At 43.0% G+C, this 15,452-nt stretch overlaps 1 protein-coding gene across 2 annotated transcripts in view; it reads left to right on the top strand.

The window, feature by feature from the left end:
• The first annotated feature begins 433 nt into the window (after window positions 1-433).
• Window positions 434-15,452, top strand: part of LOC127419901 (inactive dipeptidyl peptidase 10-like) — an 85,356-nt gene continuing 70,337 nt past the window's right edge. For both annotated transcript variants that reach the window (XM_051661711.1, XM_051661710.1), the window contains exon 1: window positions 434-635. In XM_051661711.1, coding sequence (XP_051517671.1) covers window positions 597-635 — 39 coding nt within the window. In that variant the 5' untranslated portion in view covers window positions 434-596. The remainder of the gene's footprint in view (window positions 636-15,452) is intronic.

Here is a 15,452-nt window from a genome sequence, read left to right as displayed (position 1 = left end):
GTGGTTGAGTAAATGATGAAAGAACTGTCTTTTTTTTGGGGTGAACTATTCCTTTCATTTAAGAAGTGCTTTACATCCTGTGTGCCACTCATAAACTAATGAGTTCATAGGGCTGCTTTTCATACCAGACATTTAAGGAGGCCAGACATAAATTAATTAGATAACTGAAAACATTAATATTTCTGTACAAGCATAAATAAATCATTATTTATGCTCATTCTCCCTCATGGCGAAACGTGTGTTGTTACACTGCCATCTATCTATCTGTCTCTGTCTGTCTGTCTGTCTGTTTCTCTCTTTCTGTTAATTCTGACTGACGCCTCAGACATTTATATTTAAAAAAAGAGGCAAAGCAAGAAGGGCCTGCGTGTTGTCTTAATGTTCTAGTTGGTCAATAGGCTTGTTTCTTGAAACTGTGTGTGTGTGTGAGAGAGAGATGGCCAACTTTACACCATCCTATTGAAAGAATCTACCAGTGGGGTGTAGAGAGTTGCAGCACCAACTTAAACAACGCTGTCAAGTACTGAAGGAGCAGTCAGCTGCATAAGGAACTATCCGTGCAGAATTTGGGACGTAATTTCTGGACCGCTGCAAACATGATTGCCACCACACAACAGAACATGACAACGGAGCTAGTAAGCATAATTAAAGAGCATTATTTTATTTGTTTTCGTTTCCTTTTTGCTTTGCATAAGCAAAGACTAAATACAGACTTTCGTTGGTGCTTTTTTGTCCATCTCTATGAACTAGAGCCGCAGCAAAGCAACGCGTGCATGTGTTGAGAGAATTGTGATACCTGCACGCGACCACTATTCTCTTTCATTTCATGTTTTTAAACTGTACCTACATATGTTTCAGCTCAATTATCCGTTAGAGTGCACGCGCGTTTGTAGCACAGGTGTTGCTGACATTAATTCTGCATGGTGTTCATTCATACTTTCAGAAGACTATCCCCTCATCTGTTTCGCTACGTTACACCAGTTTTTCTCTCAAATGTACTGCAGTGCTTTCTAGCGGTGACTGATCGAACGAGGGCTTTTCCGACGGATCTCAATACCTGACCGTCGTTTTCAACTTCTTTGTGAAGATTTTAACAACTGTGTGTGTTTTTTAATGTTTTTCAGTAACGCAATTAAGGCGCTGCCTCGTGCTAATAAACATTTTTTTCCTCATTTATATTTTGTGGTTTGAAGAACCGCAATAATAATCTCAAAGAACCCCCTCTGAGACCCTTTCCCCATGCTCCACAAACATCTGCTCGAATATGAGTTCATTATCTTCGTAAATGTATTTGAAAGAGCTCATATGAATTCAATCATTTTTACCTCTGTCTCAAATGCTAACAACTATCATGAGTATCATCTTTCCAAATCTCATTCCCTTGCACTATCTCACACCACTGGCATACTTGCTCAGTGTTTGCATATGAATTCACCTAATGATAAGGATGATAAACTCTTTTGCTTTATAAATCTAAGGAATGGCATTCATTTGATAATGTTTGGTGTTGCGAGAGCTTTTTCTAAAAAATAAGGGCTGTTGAAGTGTAGGGAGTGTGCATGAACTGTGTTTCTCCTCTATATGCTGGCAGATGACTTATATGATGCATCTTTAACTGAAACATAATCAAAACACCCTCTTTTCTTTGTAGTCTCTGCCTGATTTGCATACCATATACTGCGCCTCATGCCACAAGCATTTAGAACAATCTGCTTTCACTGATGTTGATGAATGTCTCTCTTAGCCCGAGAACTGCTCACACCTCAGAAGTGTCACCATGACACATTTTTTTGTTGTTTGTGCATTTATGTTTGAGAGTAAAAAGAGTCAAATGTAGGTGCATAGTTATAAACTGCACACATCACAGCTGTCAATACTCCAAGCTCTTGATAAAAGAATAAAAGAAAAAAGGAAGATAATAGGAAGAACAAAATGCCATGCAATTTCTAATAGTAATCAATGTCTTCACTATATTACATCATGTTACCCAGAGCCTATAGAGTGGGCGGGATTGTGCACACAGCTCTGTTTCCCGTAGATAGGGAACACCCAGAGTAATTAGTTTCTTTTCTATTGTATTCTCCGTTCACATTGCAAAAGTAATATTCTGCACCATTCCTGTAATTTGTTTCACAAACAACTACTGCATGAAATTCAATGTGCGCTTGGAGCGTGCAGATACCACTGAACTCTAAAAGTGTGTGCTGACAGGAGTTTAATTTATTTAAAAGCTAGAATTTTTTTTCCCCTTAGTATTTTTACCTAAAACTGGCTGTTCCCACCTAAATGTTGAATGACAAGAAATAACGAGAGCCTGAATTAATTCAAAGAGGCATTTTATCGACATGATGGGAAGGTGTGAATTGACTCTCACGTAATGTCATACACTTGCTGACCTCAGCAGGAAAAGCTCTAGAAATCACATCCAGTGTGTTGGAATGAGCTTGCTGGCTGTATTTGAGGGAAGATTAGCTTTAGAAGGAAATTTGCCTTGCATTCAGTAAATAGAACAACAGAGTAAATATATTGATATTGTGTGCAGTTTTGCCACACATAATCTTTGATTATATTCTGATTATTACTGCCCAGTTTGTCAAAATTATATTGATCAAAACCACAGCTTAAGTCACATGCATACTTACAGTATGTTAAATCATGCACATGCTTATATTTGTTATAGCATGTGTATCCAGTTTCAGTGTCAAGATACATACACTCACTGAGCACTTTATTAGGAACACACGTACACCTACTTATTCATGCAATTATCTAATCAGCCAATCATGTGGCAGCAGTGCACTGCATAAAATCAGGCAGATACGGGTCAGGAGCTTCAGTTGATGTTCTCATCAACCATCGGGTGGGGGGGATGATCTTAGGGATTTCAACTGTGGTATGATTGTTGGTGCCTGATGGGCTGGTTTAAGTATTTATGTAACTGCTGATCTCTTGGGATTTTCATGCACAACAGTCTCAAGAGTTTACTCAGAATGGTGCCAAAAACAAAAAACATCCAGTGAGCAGCAGTTCTGCGGATGGAAACACCTTGTTGATGAGAGAGGTCACCGGAGAATGGCCAGACTGCTTTGAGCTGACAGAAAGGCTACGGTAACTCAGTTAACCACTCTGTACAATTGTAGTGAGCAGAGTAGCATCTCAGAATGCACAACACGTTGAACCTTGAGGTGGATTGGGTACAACAGCTGAAGACCATGTTTAGTTCCACTTCTGTAGGCCAAGAACAGAAAGCTGAGGTTGCAGTGGGCACAGGCTCACCAAAACTGGACAGTTGAAGACTGGAAAAACGTAGCCTGGTCTGATGAATCTCAATTTCTGCTGAGGCACACAGATGGTAGGGTCAGAATTTGATGCCAACACCATGAATCCATGGACCCAACCTGCCCTGTGTCAACATTCCAGGCTGGTGCCGGTGGTGTAATGGTGTGAGGAATGTTTTCTTGCCACAATTCGGGCACGTTAATACCAATCAATCGTCGATTGAATGCCACAGCTATTTGAGTATTTTTTCTGACCATGTGCATGCCTTCATGTCCACAGTTGACCCATCTTCTAATGGCTACTTCCAGCATACTAATGCACCATGTCACAAAGCAAAAGTTGGCTCAAACTGGTTTCACGAACATGACAATAGACGCTTTTCCACTGTCGGGCCAGTGCGAGTCAGGGCTATCAACTGGCCAGCGTCGGACCTCAAGCCGTGAGACCAGAATCAATCTGCGTTACCACCATCGGGCCAATAGTCCTGTAGCGTTGCCCTACAACCCGCCCCAAAATACGCTGCCCTGGTGCCAATGTCACACACCCCGCCTAATTCACAAGCAAGAGGGAAGCTCAAGTTGAGGTATCATGTTATCTAGTTATCTAGAATATTGAGTTTATATCGTATGTAAAAATTAGCTCGCTAGCAAGATAAGTTAGCGTTGACAACTCACCAACTGTAACTGCCATGGTGTCCCGAGTGGTCTCTCCACTAACAGAGGGACGATGTCCCAGCACACCATCCATGATCTTGAACCAGGATCTTTGGGCACCGCTTTGTCCATTGTGTGTTTTAATGAATTTGTACTGTGCCCGCAATTTTTTATTATTCCAAAACCTGTACCGTTGTGCGCTGGATACACATCCTGCAAGTTCGCCGATCTTTGTGCTGAAACCTTTGACCTGACTCAGCGAAACTCTGCTTTTGACATTGACCCTGCCTAATCTCTAGTTGGCCTTGTTTGGCCCAAGGGTAATCAGTGGGCCAAAGGCCATAGGCCCCAAGGAAGCCCCGAGCTGGCACGATGAAGCCCAGAAATTATTATGGGTACGCAACTGGCCCTGGCATGCACTAGCACAACCTCATTTGGCCTGATAGTGGAAACGTGGCAAATGAGTTCACTGTTCTTCAGTGGCTTCCCAGTCCGGATTTGATCCAACAGAACACCTTTGGGATGTGGAAGAACGGGAGATTCACAGAATGAATGTGCAGCTGACAAATCTGCAGAAATGGTATGGTGCAATCATGTTAACATGGACCAAAATATCAAAGGAATGTTTCCAACATTTTGTGAAATCCATACCACGAAGAACTGAGGCTGTTTTGATAGCAAAGGAAGGCCCTACCCAGTATTAGTATAGTGTTCAATTGCTCAATGAATATATGTCCAATATATAATTTTTTTTCGTAATTCTTTGTAATTGTGCTTCATCAAAACAGATCTGGATATATATGTAATTTTGATGGATATGACCATCATTTACATTGCCTTTTCAGCATCTTTTCCAAACTCGTGCTATAATAGGCTTAGCAGCGTTCAGTACAATTATGCTTATATTTAGGCAAAATAGCTAACAACCACATAGCAATGTGCTAAAAAAACACTCAGAACACCTTAGCAACCATACTATTCTGGCAAGTAGCCAGAAAACCCTATCATTGTACATGGGGTGAAATGTATGCATGCATTATCTTCAGATGTAAAAATATAGTCCATCAAATAATATGAAAAAAGTTTTCTGGAATAGAATCAATTTGTCCATCCAAGTGCTATTCATGAAAACATCCCATAATCCATGCTGAGATCTACAGTATACTGTATAGTGAATGAGAAAGTGATATTTAAAACTGTATCTTTTTGCTTATCTACGATTATTGACAGGTGGAAGGTTCCCTGGGAAACCAATTGCTTTGTCACCTACAAGAAATGTTAATGAGAGAGAGAGAGAGCCTCTGCAGAAAGCTCATTAATTATGTAATGCTACTTTGTATGATCCATTGGAACTGCAGAATAATCTTTTCAGACTTTCCTTCTGCTGTGTTCTTGGGGAGCTTTTTAACAGAAAGCACTTGTTGTTTCCTTATTCAGGTTGTCTGGTGATTAGTCTGTGCAGTTCTGCTTTGAGAATAGTTTGGGTGGTTCATCTTTACATTTACATTTATGCATTTGGCAGACGCTCTTATCCAAGGCAATTTACACCGCATTCAAGGTGTGCATTTATTCGTACATGTGCTCCCTTGGAATCAAACCCTTGACTTTGCATTGGAAGCTCCATGATATATCACTTGTGCTACAGGAACCCCAGCTTTATTTGAATGTTTAAGTACCATTATTCTGAGTGCATAGAATTGCAACCTGGTCTCATAGAATCACATTACTGTCCCTACATTTTTGCAAAAATTATTTTTTTCATAGCTCATTGTACATATTGTGGCACTTTACTGGTAAAATGAGCACAAGATGTGCTACAACAACAATTACTTTAATTCCCTTTCTCACAAATCACATGTAAAATGGGAGATTTTCAGTTTACAAATGCATACTTTCACCCTGTTCTTCACACAGTGCTATCTTACAACATCTAAACACTTTTACTATAGCGTAGACATTTGCATTACATATAACCAATTACATTTACAAGCTTATTCAAACTGTGATGCAAAGGAACACATTAAGGGTACTGAAGAGCATGCAAGTTGAAATGTGAGCTTAAATTGTCATAGATGCACCACAAAATAACTTGGCCAAAATCAAATAAAATCAAATCCCTTTATTGTCACTCAACCATATACACAAGTGCAACAGTGGGTGAAAGTCTTGGGTGCAGTTCCGAGCAACATAGCAGTCATTACAGTGATGAGACATATACCAATTTACAATAAACATCAGATTTACACAACACAATTTACATATCTAATATACACATAATTACACACAACACAATATACAAATAATAATATACAATGTACAGTATACAATACACACAATATAGAATACACATACACACAATATAGAATACACAGTGTACAATAAAAAGTAGTATATATAAAATATACAGTAGGTTGTATTGTGCTGTATTGACATTCAGGCTGTCGGTTGATAGTCAGTTGCCAGTGTGTTGTTAAGAGAGAATATAATTTATGACAGTCCAGTGTGAGATTAATAAGATTAATAAAGTGCAGTGCTGATGTATTTTGATCGTGAGAGATCAAGAGTTCAAAAGTCTGATTGCTTGGGGGAAGAAGCTGTCATGAAGTCGGCTAGTGTGGGTCCTGATGCTGCGATACCATCTGCCTGATGGTAGCAGTGAGAGCAGCCCATGGCTCGGGTGGCTGGAGTCTCTGATGATCCTCCGAGACTTTTTCACACACCGCTTGGTACATATGTCCTGGAGAGAGGGAAGCTCACCTCCGATGATGTGTCTGGCAGTTCGCACCACCATTTGCAGTGCTTTGCGGTTGTGGACGGTGCTATTGCCGTACCAGGCGGTGATGCAGCCAGTCAGGATGCTCTCTACAGTGCTGGTGTAGAACTATGTAAGGATGTGGTGGTTCATTCCAAACTTCCTCAGCCGTCTCAGGAAGAAGAGGCGCTTGTGAGCCTTCTTCACAACGGCCTCAGTGTGGACGGACCATGTGAGTTCCTCTGTGATGTGGACACCGAGTAACTTGAAGCTGCTGACTAGGGCTGCCACCTGATAGTCGACCAAAGGTTAGTTGATGAGAAGAGTCTTGGTCGACCAAGTTTTGATTGGTCGGTTGGTCGCAGAAAAAACTCCACATAAAAACGACGAACACCAGTATTAGCGCTGGTTGGACGCTAGGTGGTACTATGGGGTAATTTTCGTTAAGCAGGGTTAGGGTTAAGCCTACACAATAAAGCAAGACTCCTTGATTTCAAACTTAGAACTTTATTTTTATTTATTTTACCTAAAAATTCAAATGAAACTGGAAAAAATAATAAGTGCAATTAAAATGTGTGTTGTTCAACTTTTTGAAAGATGGTTTTACAACAGTTGTCAACATCTCTCTGGCAAAGAACCTACTTCATATGTGCATTCTCTGCTGGTCAGGTATTTCGTTGTCCGGGAAAATACATCATGTGCGTGAATAAATTCGTTTTGTTCCCTCCTTCACGATATATATATATATTGCAATATCCAATTACATCGGCAACCCCCGGGCTGAGGGATCGGTGAATATTCTTGCTTTAGTGATTTTGCATTGAAAATTAAATTAATTTATTTAAAAAACTAAAAACTTAAATCAAATACATTTCTAAATTCAAATTGCACTCCAAACGAAATGAAAAAGCAATTAAAATAATGAAGTGATAAAAGAATAATATATATATATACACCTTTCCATTTACCATCAGGAAAGAATCCATCTTAACATCATGGTGGAAAATTATGAAAACATAAAAACAATTATAAATGTAAAAATAATAATTATAATGATGATAATAATCACTGAAATATAAATCATGGTTCGAGGTGAACGTGTTTTTGTATTATTTTATGTTATATTCATAGATGTAGGCTATAGGCTGCAGAGTTGGTCGCAATAAACTGCTCTGTGGAAATAAAGTGAACTGAACTCAAAATACCTCCTGAGCTGAGATGTCTGAGGTCATTTGCAGCACTCATAGACGATACTGTTCTTGCAAAAAAAAAGAGTGACAGAAACAAAGAGTGAGAACCTTTTAGATGCGCATGTTCCACGAGACTGCACGCCTCCGTATCAGCGCGTCATATATGCGCATAGCTGGCTTTTCTGTCATCTGTTCTTAATAATATAATAAAGTGTTTCTTCAAGCACGTGTCTGTGTGTCTACGGGCAAATTATTTGTAATATTAATTTGATAATAATAGCCTAATAATAATAATAATAATAATAATTTAATACATGGGAAAATGAGCCAAATATCATCTTGACATCGTCAGCTATTGGCGATCACTCTTCGTCGATCCCCGAAATCATCGTCTTTCAGCACAACCCTAATGTGCATTTTTCTCTGTAAATTAACAAAATGTTCAGACAGTCTCCTTGCTGGTTTTTCCGACACATTCAGGATGATTACCGCTTTTGCTGGTGTCACTGCGGCTCGCTTCGTGCGTGCGCTTGTAAAATTTATATTTTAAAGGCTCATTATTACGGTTTAGTAATTCTCTGTAATGTAGAACAGTGTTAGCAATGTTACTTATAACTTTCTTTCTCAGCCCTGGAACTTTTCTGATGCCCCCCAAAAAATATATTCAAGTAATTAAATTAATATCATAAACGTGCGACTAGTCGACTAATGGCTTAAATTAACTCCTACTAGTCGACGAGGTAAATCTTTGGTCGGGTGCAGCCCTACTGCTGACTCTCTCCACCGGTGCTCCATTGATGGTGGTGGGTCTTTTCTCCTGAAGTCCACCACAAGTTCCTTGGTCTTACTGACATTGAGGGAGAGGTTGTACTCCTGACACCAGTGTGTCAGAGTGTGCACCTCCTCTCTGTAGGCTGTTTCATCATTGTGAGTGATCAGACTTACCACCGTCATAACATCAGCAAACTTAATGATGGCATTGGAGCTGTGTGTTGCCACACAGTCATGTGTGTACAGGGAATACAGGAGTGGGCTGAGAACACAGCCCTGTGGGGCTCCATTGTTGAGGGTCAGTGATGAGGAGATGTTGCTGCCCATTCTAACCACCTGGCGTCTGCTTGACTGGAAGTCCAGGATCCAGCTGCACAGCGAGCTGTTTAAGCCCAGAGCCTGGAGTTTCTCATCAAGCTTGGAGGGCACTATGGTGTTGAATGCTGAGCTGTAGTCTACAAACAGCATTCTCACATATGTGTTCCTTTTTTCCAGGTGGGAGAGAGCAGTGTGTAGTGTAGATGCAATGGTATCATCAGTGGAGCACTGACAAACTGCAGTGAGTCCAGTGAGGCAGGCAGGCAGGTTGCTACAGCAATTGCATTTTTCATCTCACATTTGCTGTCACGAATCTGCTGAGAGGAAGGACCCAAATGCAGGGATGCAGGGGAAAAAGTCTTTATTCAAAAAACGAAACAAAATACAAACAATAACTCTCAATGGAGAAAAGCTCAAATAAAACAGAACTTGTCAGAACTAGCTGAATAAGGCAAAATAAACCGACCAAAGCCAATAGCTAGCTGAACCAACCAACCGACTGGGCAAAAACACTAAACAATTCAGCACAGGACTGAACACAAGGGGAGCTTAAATAGGGAGAGGTTAATGGGAGACAGGAGTCGCAGATAAACAGTAGATTGGAGTAATGATCATTGCCATGGCAACTGAGGCTGGCATTTTTGACAAGGCACCTGCAACGCTGGTTTCACTTATTGTCAGTGAGTGAGACGTGAGCAGCACATTTTAATTTTAGCGGCCATGTTTACAGATTACACCCTTCACATTGCAAGCGTGAGTCGCGAGGTCAAGCACCCAAGAAGCATCCCAGACGTGGCAGTGAGCGGATAGTTTCAGCGCCGAGCCTATTTTTGCCGTGCGGCTCACGGTGGACTCAGCGGCTCTGGGTGCAGTAGAAAATTTTAATAATCAGGAGATTATAGAAAAGAAACAAAAGCAGATAAAAAATATTTAAACCAAACCTAAAATACACTACAATTTATAGGTCTGCATGCATGCAAGCACAAAACAACTAAATAAAGAAAAGAATAAATAAATAAACTGCAGGACTTTTGCCTGTGTTGTGTATATATACAGAGACAATTTAGAGAAGATGGACCACTGTATTAAAATTAATGGGAGCAACTGGAACGCCCACCTTACAGGTAAAAGAGCCAATCGCATTTTAGATAAAGACATTGCCTGTCAATCAACTCAAGAATGTGCATGCGCATTAGCTGATCCAGCTTCAAAAAATAGTTTTTTAGTGTAATCTGAGGAAAAGCAGCACAATTTATGATACTATTGTTGTCAAATTTTACTGCTGATTTTAAATATGGTCTTTGATCGTAATCATGACCAACCATTTTGGAAATTCTAGTCTTTCCCCATTCAAGTAGATAAGAGCCGTTCTTTTATGCCACTTGTTTACAAAGATAAAGTTGCCCAGCCTAGCCGAGTGCATTCCAAAGATGACAGCAGAATGGGCTGACTTGCCTTGAAAGGAACCTAGAAAAGAGATGCAGCCAACGTGAAAGCCCAAACATGACGAGTTGCTCACACCTCACTCACACCCCACTCACGTAGTATGTGTGAATCTGGTGCAAGACACAAGAGGAAGAAACACAGGGAAACATGTAGACAAGACAAAAAGAGGGGGCACAGTCATGGCCAGACTGTGACAGTACTCCCCCCCATCCCCCCCACCCACGGTGGATGCCTCCTGGAGTCCAAAGCAGATGGGCTGACAATTTAAGGAACTGACCCAGGAAGGGAGGGTGGGGGAATTTAGGGGGATGGCCGCGAAGAATCAGAGACCATCAGGAAGTCAACAGGACAGGTGAACAGATCTGACCGGAGTGTGGATCAGGGAGCACAAATGAATGGTTTGATGGCTGGGGTGAATCCGGTGGGTGACCAGGAACCCAGGACAGAGGGCCAGGGGAACTAAACAGATCGGGTGGGCAACCAGGAAACCAGTGCAACCCAGGCAGATGGTCAGGGACCCAGGACTGACCAGGCTGACTGCTCGGGAGCCAGTACGGATCAGGTGGCTGGCCAGAGAACCAAGACAGACCAGGTGGACAGCCAGGGTGCCAGGACAGGTCAGGTGGGGGGCTAGGGTGCCAGGACAGATCAGGTGGGTGGCCACGGATACATGACAGACCAGGTGGAGGACCAGGAGAGCAGGACAGAGCATGTAAATGTCCAGGAAACTGACAGGGATTGGGGAAGGGTTGAAGGTAGACTGGATGGGTAAAAGAGCAGGGTCAGAATGGACAGGATGCGACACTGGATTGAGCATGGGGTCGAGGGCTGACAGGACCACTATGGGAGCAAGACATAGGTCAGTGATGGGTAGAGTAGGAGCCAAAGAGATAATGAGTGCAGAGAGAATGCTGATAGTGGTAGGATGGACATGGGTGAGTGCAGAGGGAATGATGGGACCAGTGTCTTCTGAGGGAGACAAATTGATAGCCACAGGGTATTGGAAAAAGACAGAGTTAGTGGGCCTAAGGATGCACACTGGGATGGATTGGGTAGTTACAATGGATAGGACCAGCTCAGCAGCCACAAGGAACTGGACAGAATGGACTGTGGCCACGGGGAACTGGACAGACTGGACGGTGGCCGTGGCAGACAGGATTGAATCAGACAGGTTGATGACTGCTGGAAACTACCCAGGGTCCAATCAGCCTGACCAGAGAGTAAGGTTGGTGGATCAAGGGTGAGGCCCGTCGGACTGAATGAGGACCACAGAGGGCTGAACAGACTGGGTAGGGGCCTCACAGGGCTGGACAGACTTGTTGGTGGCTGCCACAGGGAGCTGGGCAGAATGGTCATTGACGGCCTCTGGGCAGAGGTCTGTGAGGTCCGTGGCAGACGCTGGATAGAAGGTAAGGTCCATGGCAGTCACTGGGATTTGGACTGGGGCTGAATGGGTAGTGGCCATAGGAGACAGCTCAGACTGGTGGGCAGCCACTGGACTGAGAATGTGGTCAGTGGTTGTCGCATGGGGCTAGACAGGCAGGGCGGCGGCTACGTGGGGCTGGACAGGCTGGGTGGTGGCCGAAGTGAACGGGACAAGCAACAGAGACTAAACGGAAAGGTAAGTGACCACTGGGGACTGGACAAGACAGGCTGGGCGTCGACCGCTGGTATGGGGTCCGGCTGGTTCCTGGAAAGAGGGTGAGATCTGAGGTGGTCACTGAGCAAGGGTCAGACTGAGTGGCGGCCGCCGCTGGAAACTGGACAGAGAGGGCGATGGCCTCCGTGCCCGTGAGCACTGGCAGCAGCAAGGGAACGGCCTCCATGGGCTCCTCCGCCTCCTGGTGGGCCGCAGCGGGCTCCTCCACCACCTGGCAGACCGCGGCCATGGGTATGGCCGATTGGCTGGGCTTCTTCCTCCTTCTCCTCCTCTGAGCTGTGGAGGAGGTGGTCGAGGTGTCCACTTCTGTGTGGGGGTGACATCGTCCTCAGGCTGGGATGAAGACAGGAAATCTTCAGAGGCACAGACTGTGATGAACTCGTTCCACTTCATAGACAGCCCGATGGTCTCAAGGAGACTTCCCCCTTCACCTCGCTCTGGGATACACGATTTGATGGGCTCCTTCAGTCCCGCATACCCCCACACAGACTTGTCCTCTTGCCGCAGCTCGAAGAGCCTCCTAACATGAGCAGCTCTTTTGCGTGCAGGAGAACAGGGATCGGGGGAAAAAAATCATCCCTGCTGGGTCCATATATGGCTGAATTGTTCTGTCACGGATCTGCTAAGAGGAAGGACTCAAATGCAGGGATGCAGGAAAAAATTATTTATTCAAAAAACTAAACTGAATACAAACAAAACTCTCTCAATGGAGAAAAGATAAAATAAAACAGAACTTGTCAGATCTAGCCAAGTAAGGCAACATAAACTGACCAAAGACAATAGCTAGCTTATCCAACCAACGACTGGGCAAAAACACTAAACAATTCAGCACAGGACTGAACACGAGGGGAGCTTAAATAGGGAGAGGTTAATGGGAGACAGGTGCCGTAGATAATCAGTAGATTGGAGTAATGATTGTTGCCATGGCAACTGAGGCTGGTATTCTTGACGTGGCACATGCAAGACACAAGAGGAAGAAACACAGGGAAACATGCAGACAAGACAAACTGACAGATAGAGGGGGCACACTCATGGCCAGACTGTGACATATGCTTTTTATGATGCTAATTGTAGGATTAGGGTAGGGAGGTAAATTTTGTTGTTTTAAAACTTGCTAAAGCATTAAACTATCTGTCTTTCATCTCACATTTGTTTTTATAACACTATTGGTTAGGTTTAGGTTTAAGGTTTAAGGTAGGGTGGAAGGTTTTGTTGATTTAAAACTCGAAAGAGCATAAACCTTAGAAACCTCAATTGTTTGGGAGAAAATGTAACTCAGTGGACAGTGGACATTTTACATCTGGACTGCCGCGATACGAGTAAGAAATCACATAATGTCATTTTGTTAAAATGTCGCCACAGTCAGGTAATTTTCATGAGATCAGGCAGGGAAATTTTGAGTGCCGTTGATGAGTATCCCAAAATTATGCAAACAATACCCCATAATGACAACGTGAAAGAAGTTTGTTTGAAATTTTTGTACATTTATTAAAAATTAAAAACAGAAAAAAAATCATATGTACATAAGTATTCACAGCCTTTGCCATGACACTCAAAATTGAGCTCAGGTGCATCCTGTTTCCACTGATCATCCTTGAGATGTTTCTACAACTTGATTGGAGTCCACCAATCAAGTTGATTGGACATGATTTGGAAAGGCACACACCTGTCTATATAAGGTCCCACAGTTAACAGTGCATGTCAGAGCACAAACCAAGCCATGAAGTCCAAGGAATTGTCTGTAGACCTCCGAGACAGGATTGTATCGAGGCACAGATCTGGGGAAGGGTACAGAAAAATTTCTGCAGCACTGAAGGTCCCAATGAGCACAGTGGCCTCCATCATCCATAAATGGAAGAAGTTTGGAACCACCGGGACTCTTCCTAGAGCTGGCCGCCCGGCCAAACTGAGCGATCGGGGGAGAAGGGCCTTAGTCAGGGAGGTGACCAAGAACCTGATGGTCACTCTGACAGAGCTCCAGCGTTTCTCTGTGGAGAGAGGAGAACCTTCTAGAAGAACAACCATCTCTGCAGCACTCCACCAATCAGGCCTGTATGGTAGAGTGGCCAGACGGAAGCCACTCCTCAGTAAAAGGCACATGACAGAGACATCCCGCCTGGAGTTTGCCAAAAGGCACCTGAAGGACTCTCAGACCATGAGAAACAAAGATTGAACTCTTTGGCCTGCAAGGGTCATGTCTGGAGGAAACCAGGCACCGTTCATCACCTGGCCAATACCATCCCTACAGTGAAGCATGGTAGTGGCAGCATCATGCTGTGGGGATGTTTTTCAGTGGCAGGAACTGGGAGACTAGTCAGGATCGAGGGAAAGATGAATGCAGCAATGTACAGAGACATCCGTGATGAAAACCTGCTCCAGAGCGCACAGCCAAGATAACAAAGGAGTGGCTGCGGGACAACTCTGTGAATGTCCTTGAGTGGCCCATCCAGAGCCCAGACTTGAACCTGATTTAACATCTCTGGAGAGATCTGAAAATGGCTGTGCACCGACGCTCCACATCCAACCTGATGGATCTTGCAAAAATAGGTGTGCCAAGCTTGTAGCATCATACTCAAAAAGACTTGAGGCTGTAATTGGTGCCAAAGGTGCTTCAACAAAGTATTGAGCAAAGGCTGTGAATACTTATGTACATGTGATTTTTTATTTTTTTCTCCGTTTTTAATTTGTAATAAATTTGCAAAGATTTCAAACAAACTTCTTTCACGTTGTCATTGTGGGGTATTGTTTGTAGAATTTTGAGGAAAATAATGAATTTAATCCATTTTGTAATAAGGCTGTAACATAACAAAATGTGGAAAAAGTGAAGCGCTGTGAATACTTTCCGGATGCACTGTATCTGTGATGGGATATGACTGCAGCAAGCACCTTTTGCGAGTGAGATGTTTTTCATTTGAAATGCAGACTTGCTTTCTGATGGTAATATTTTCATAACCTATGACTCAGTAACAACAATGCATCTCATTACCGTCACAGTAACACTAGGCATTAAGCTGACTTTGTGCTATGCGCTTTAGGCAGATACTCTAAACACATCCTGACAGATACCCCTGAACTGATCATGATTGAAAAGGCTTTCTGTGTGCCTGAAAGACTCTCAATAAAGCATGCCATCTAATATTTTGTGAGTATTCCTATGAACTTGAAAGGCGTACTGTCTTATTGTCATAAATCCAGCCATAGGCCAGTTACATTTGACTCGTATTTCTTAGAAAGTCATGCCTGACAGCTGTATATGATTCATCCCCAAACCTTGTATGTGAAGCTGATGGCTGCACTTTGTATTCATCAAAGGTGTGGCTTTTTCACTTTGGGCTTCAAGGCACATCCATACAGGCTCTTTTTTATAAGAATATTTTGTTTAC

The sequence above is a fragment of the Myxocyprinus asiaticus genome, chromosome 29 (genome assembly GCF_019703515.2).
Source record: "Myxocyprinus asiaticus isolate MX2 ecotype Aquarium Trade chromosome 29, UBuf_Myxa_2, whole genome shotgun sequence".
NCBI lineage: Eukaryota > Metazoa > Chordata > Actinopteri > Cypriniformes > Catostomidae > Myxocyprinus > Myxocyprinus asiaticus.
The sequence above is the reverse complement of the archived record's forward strand: the minus strand, read 5'-3'. Positions and strand labels throughout refer to the sequence as shown.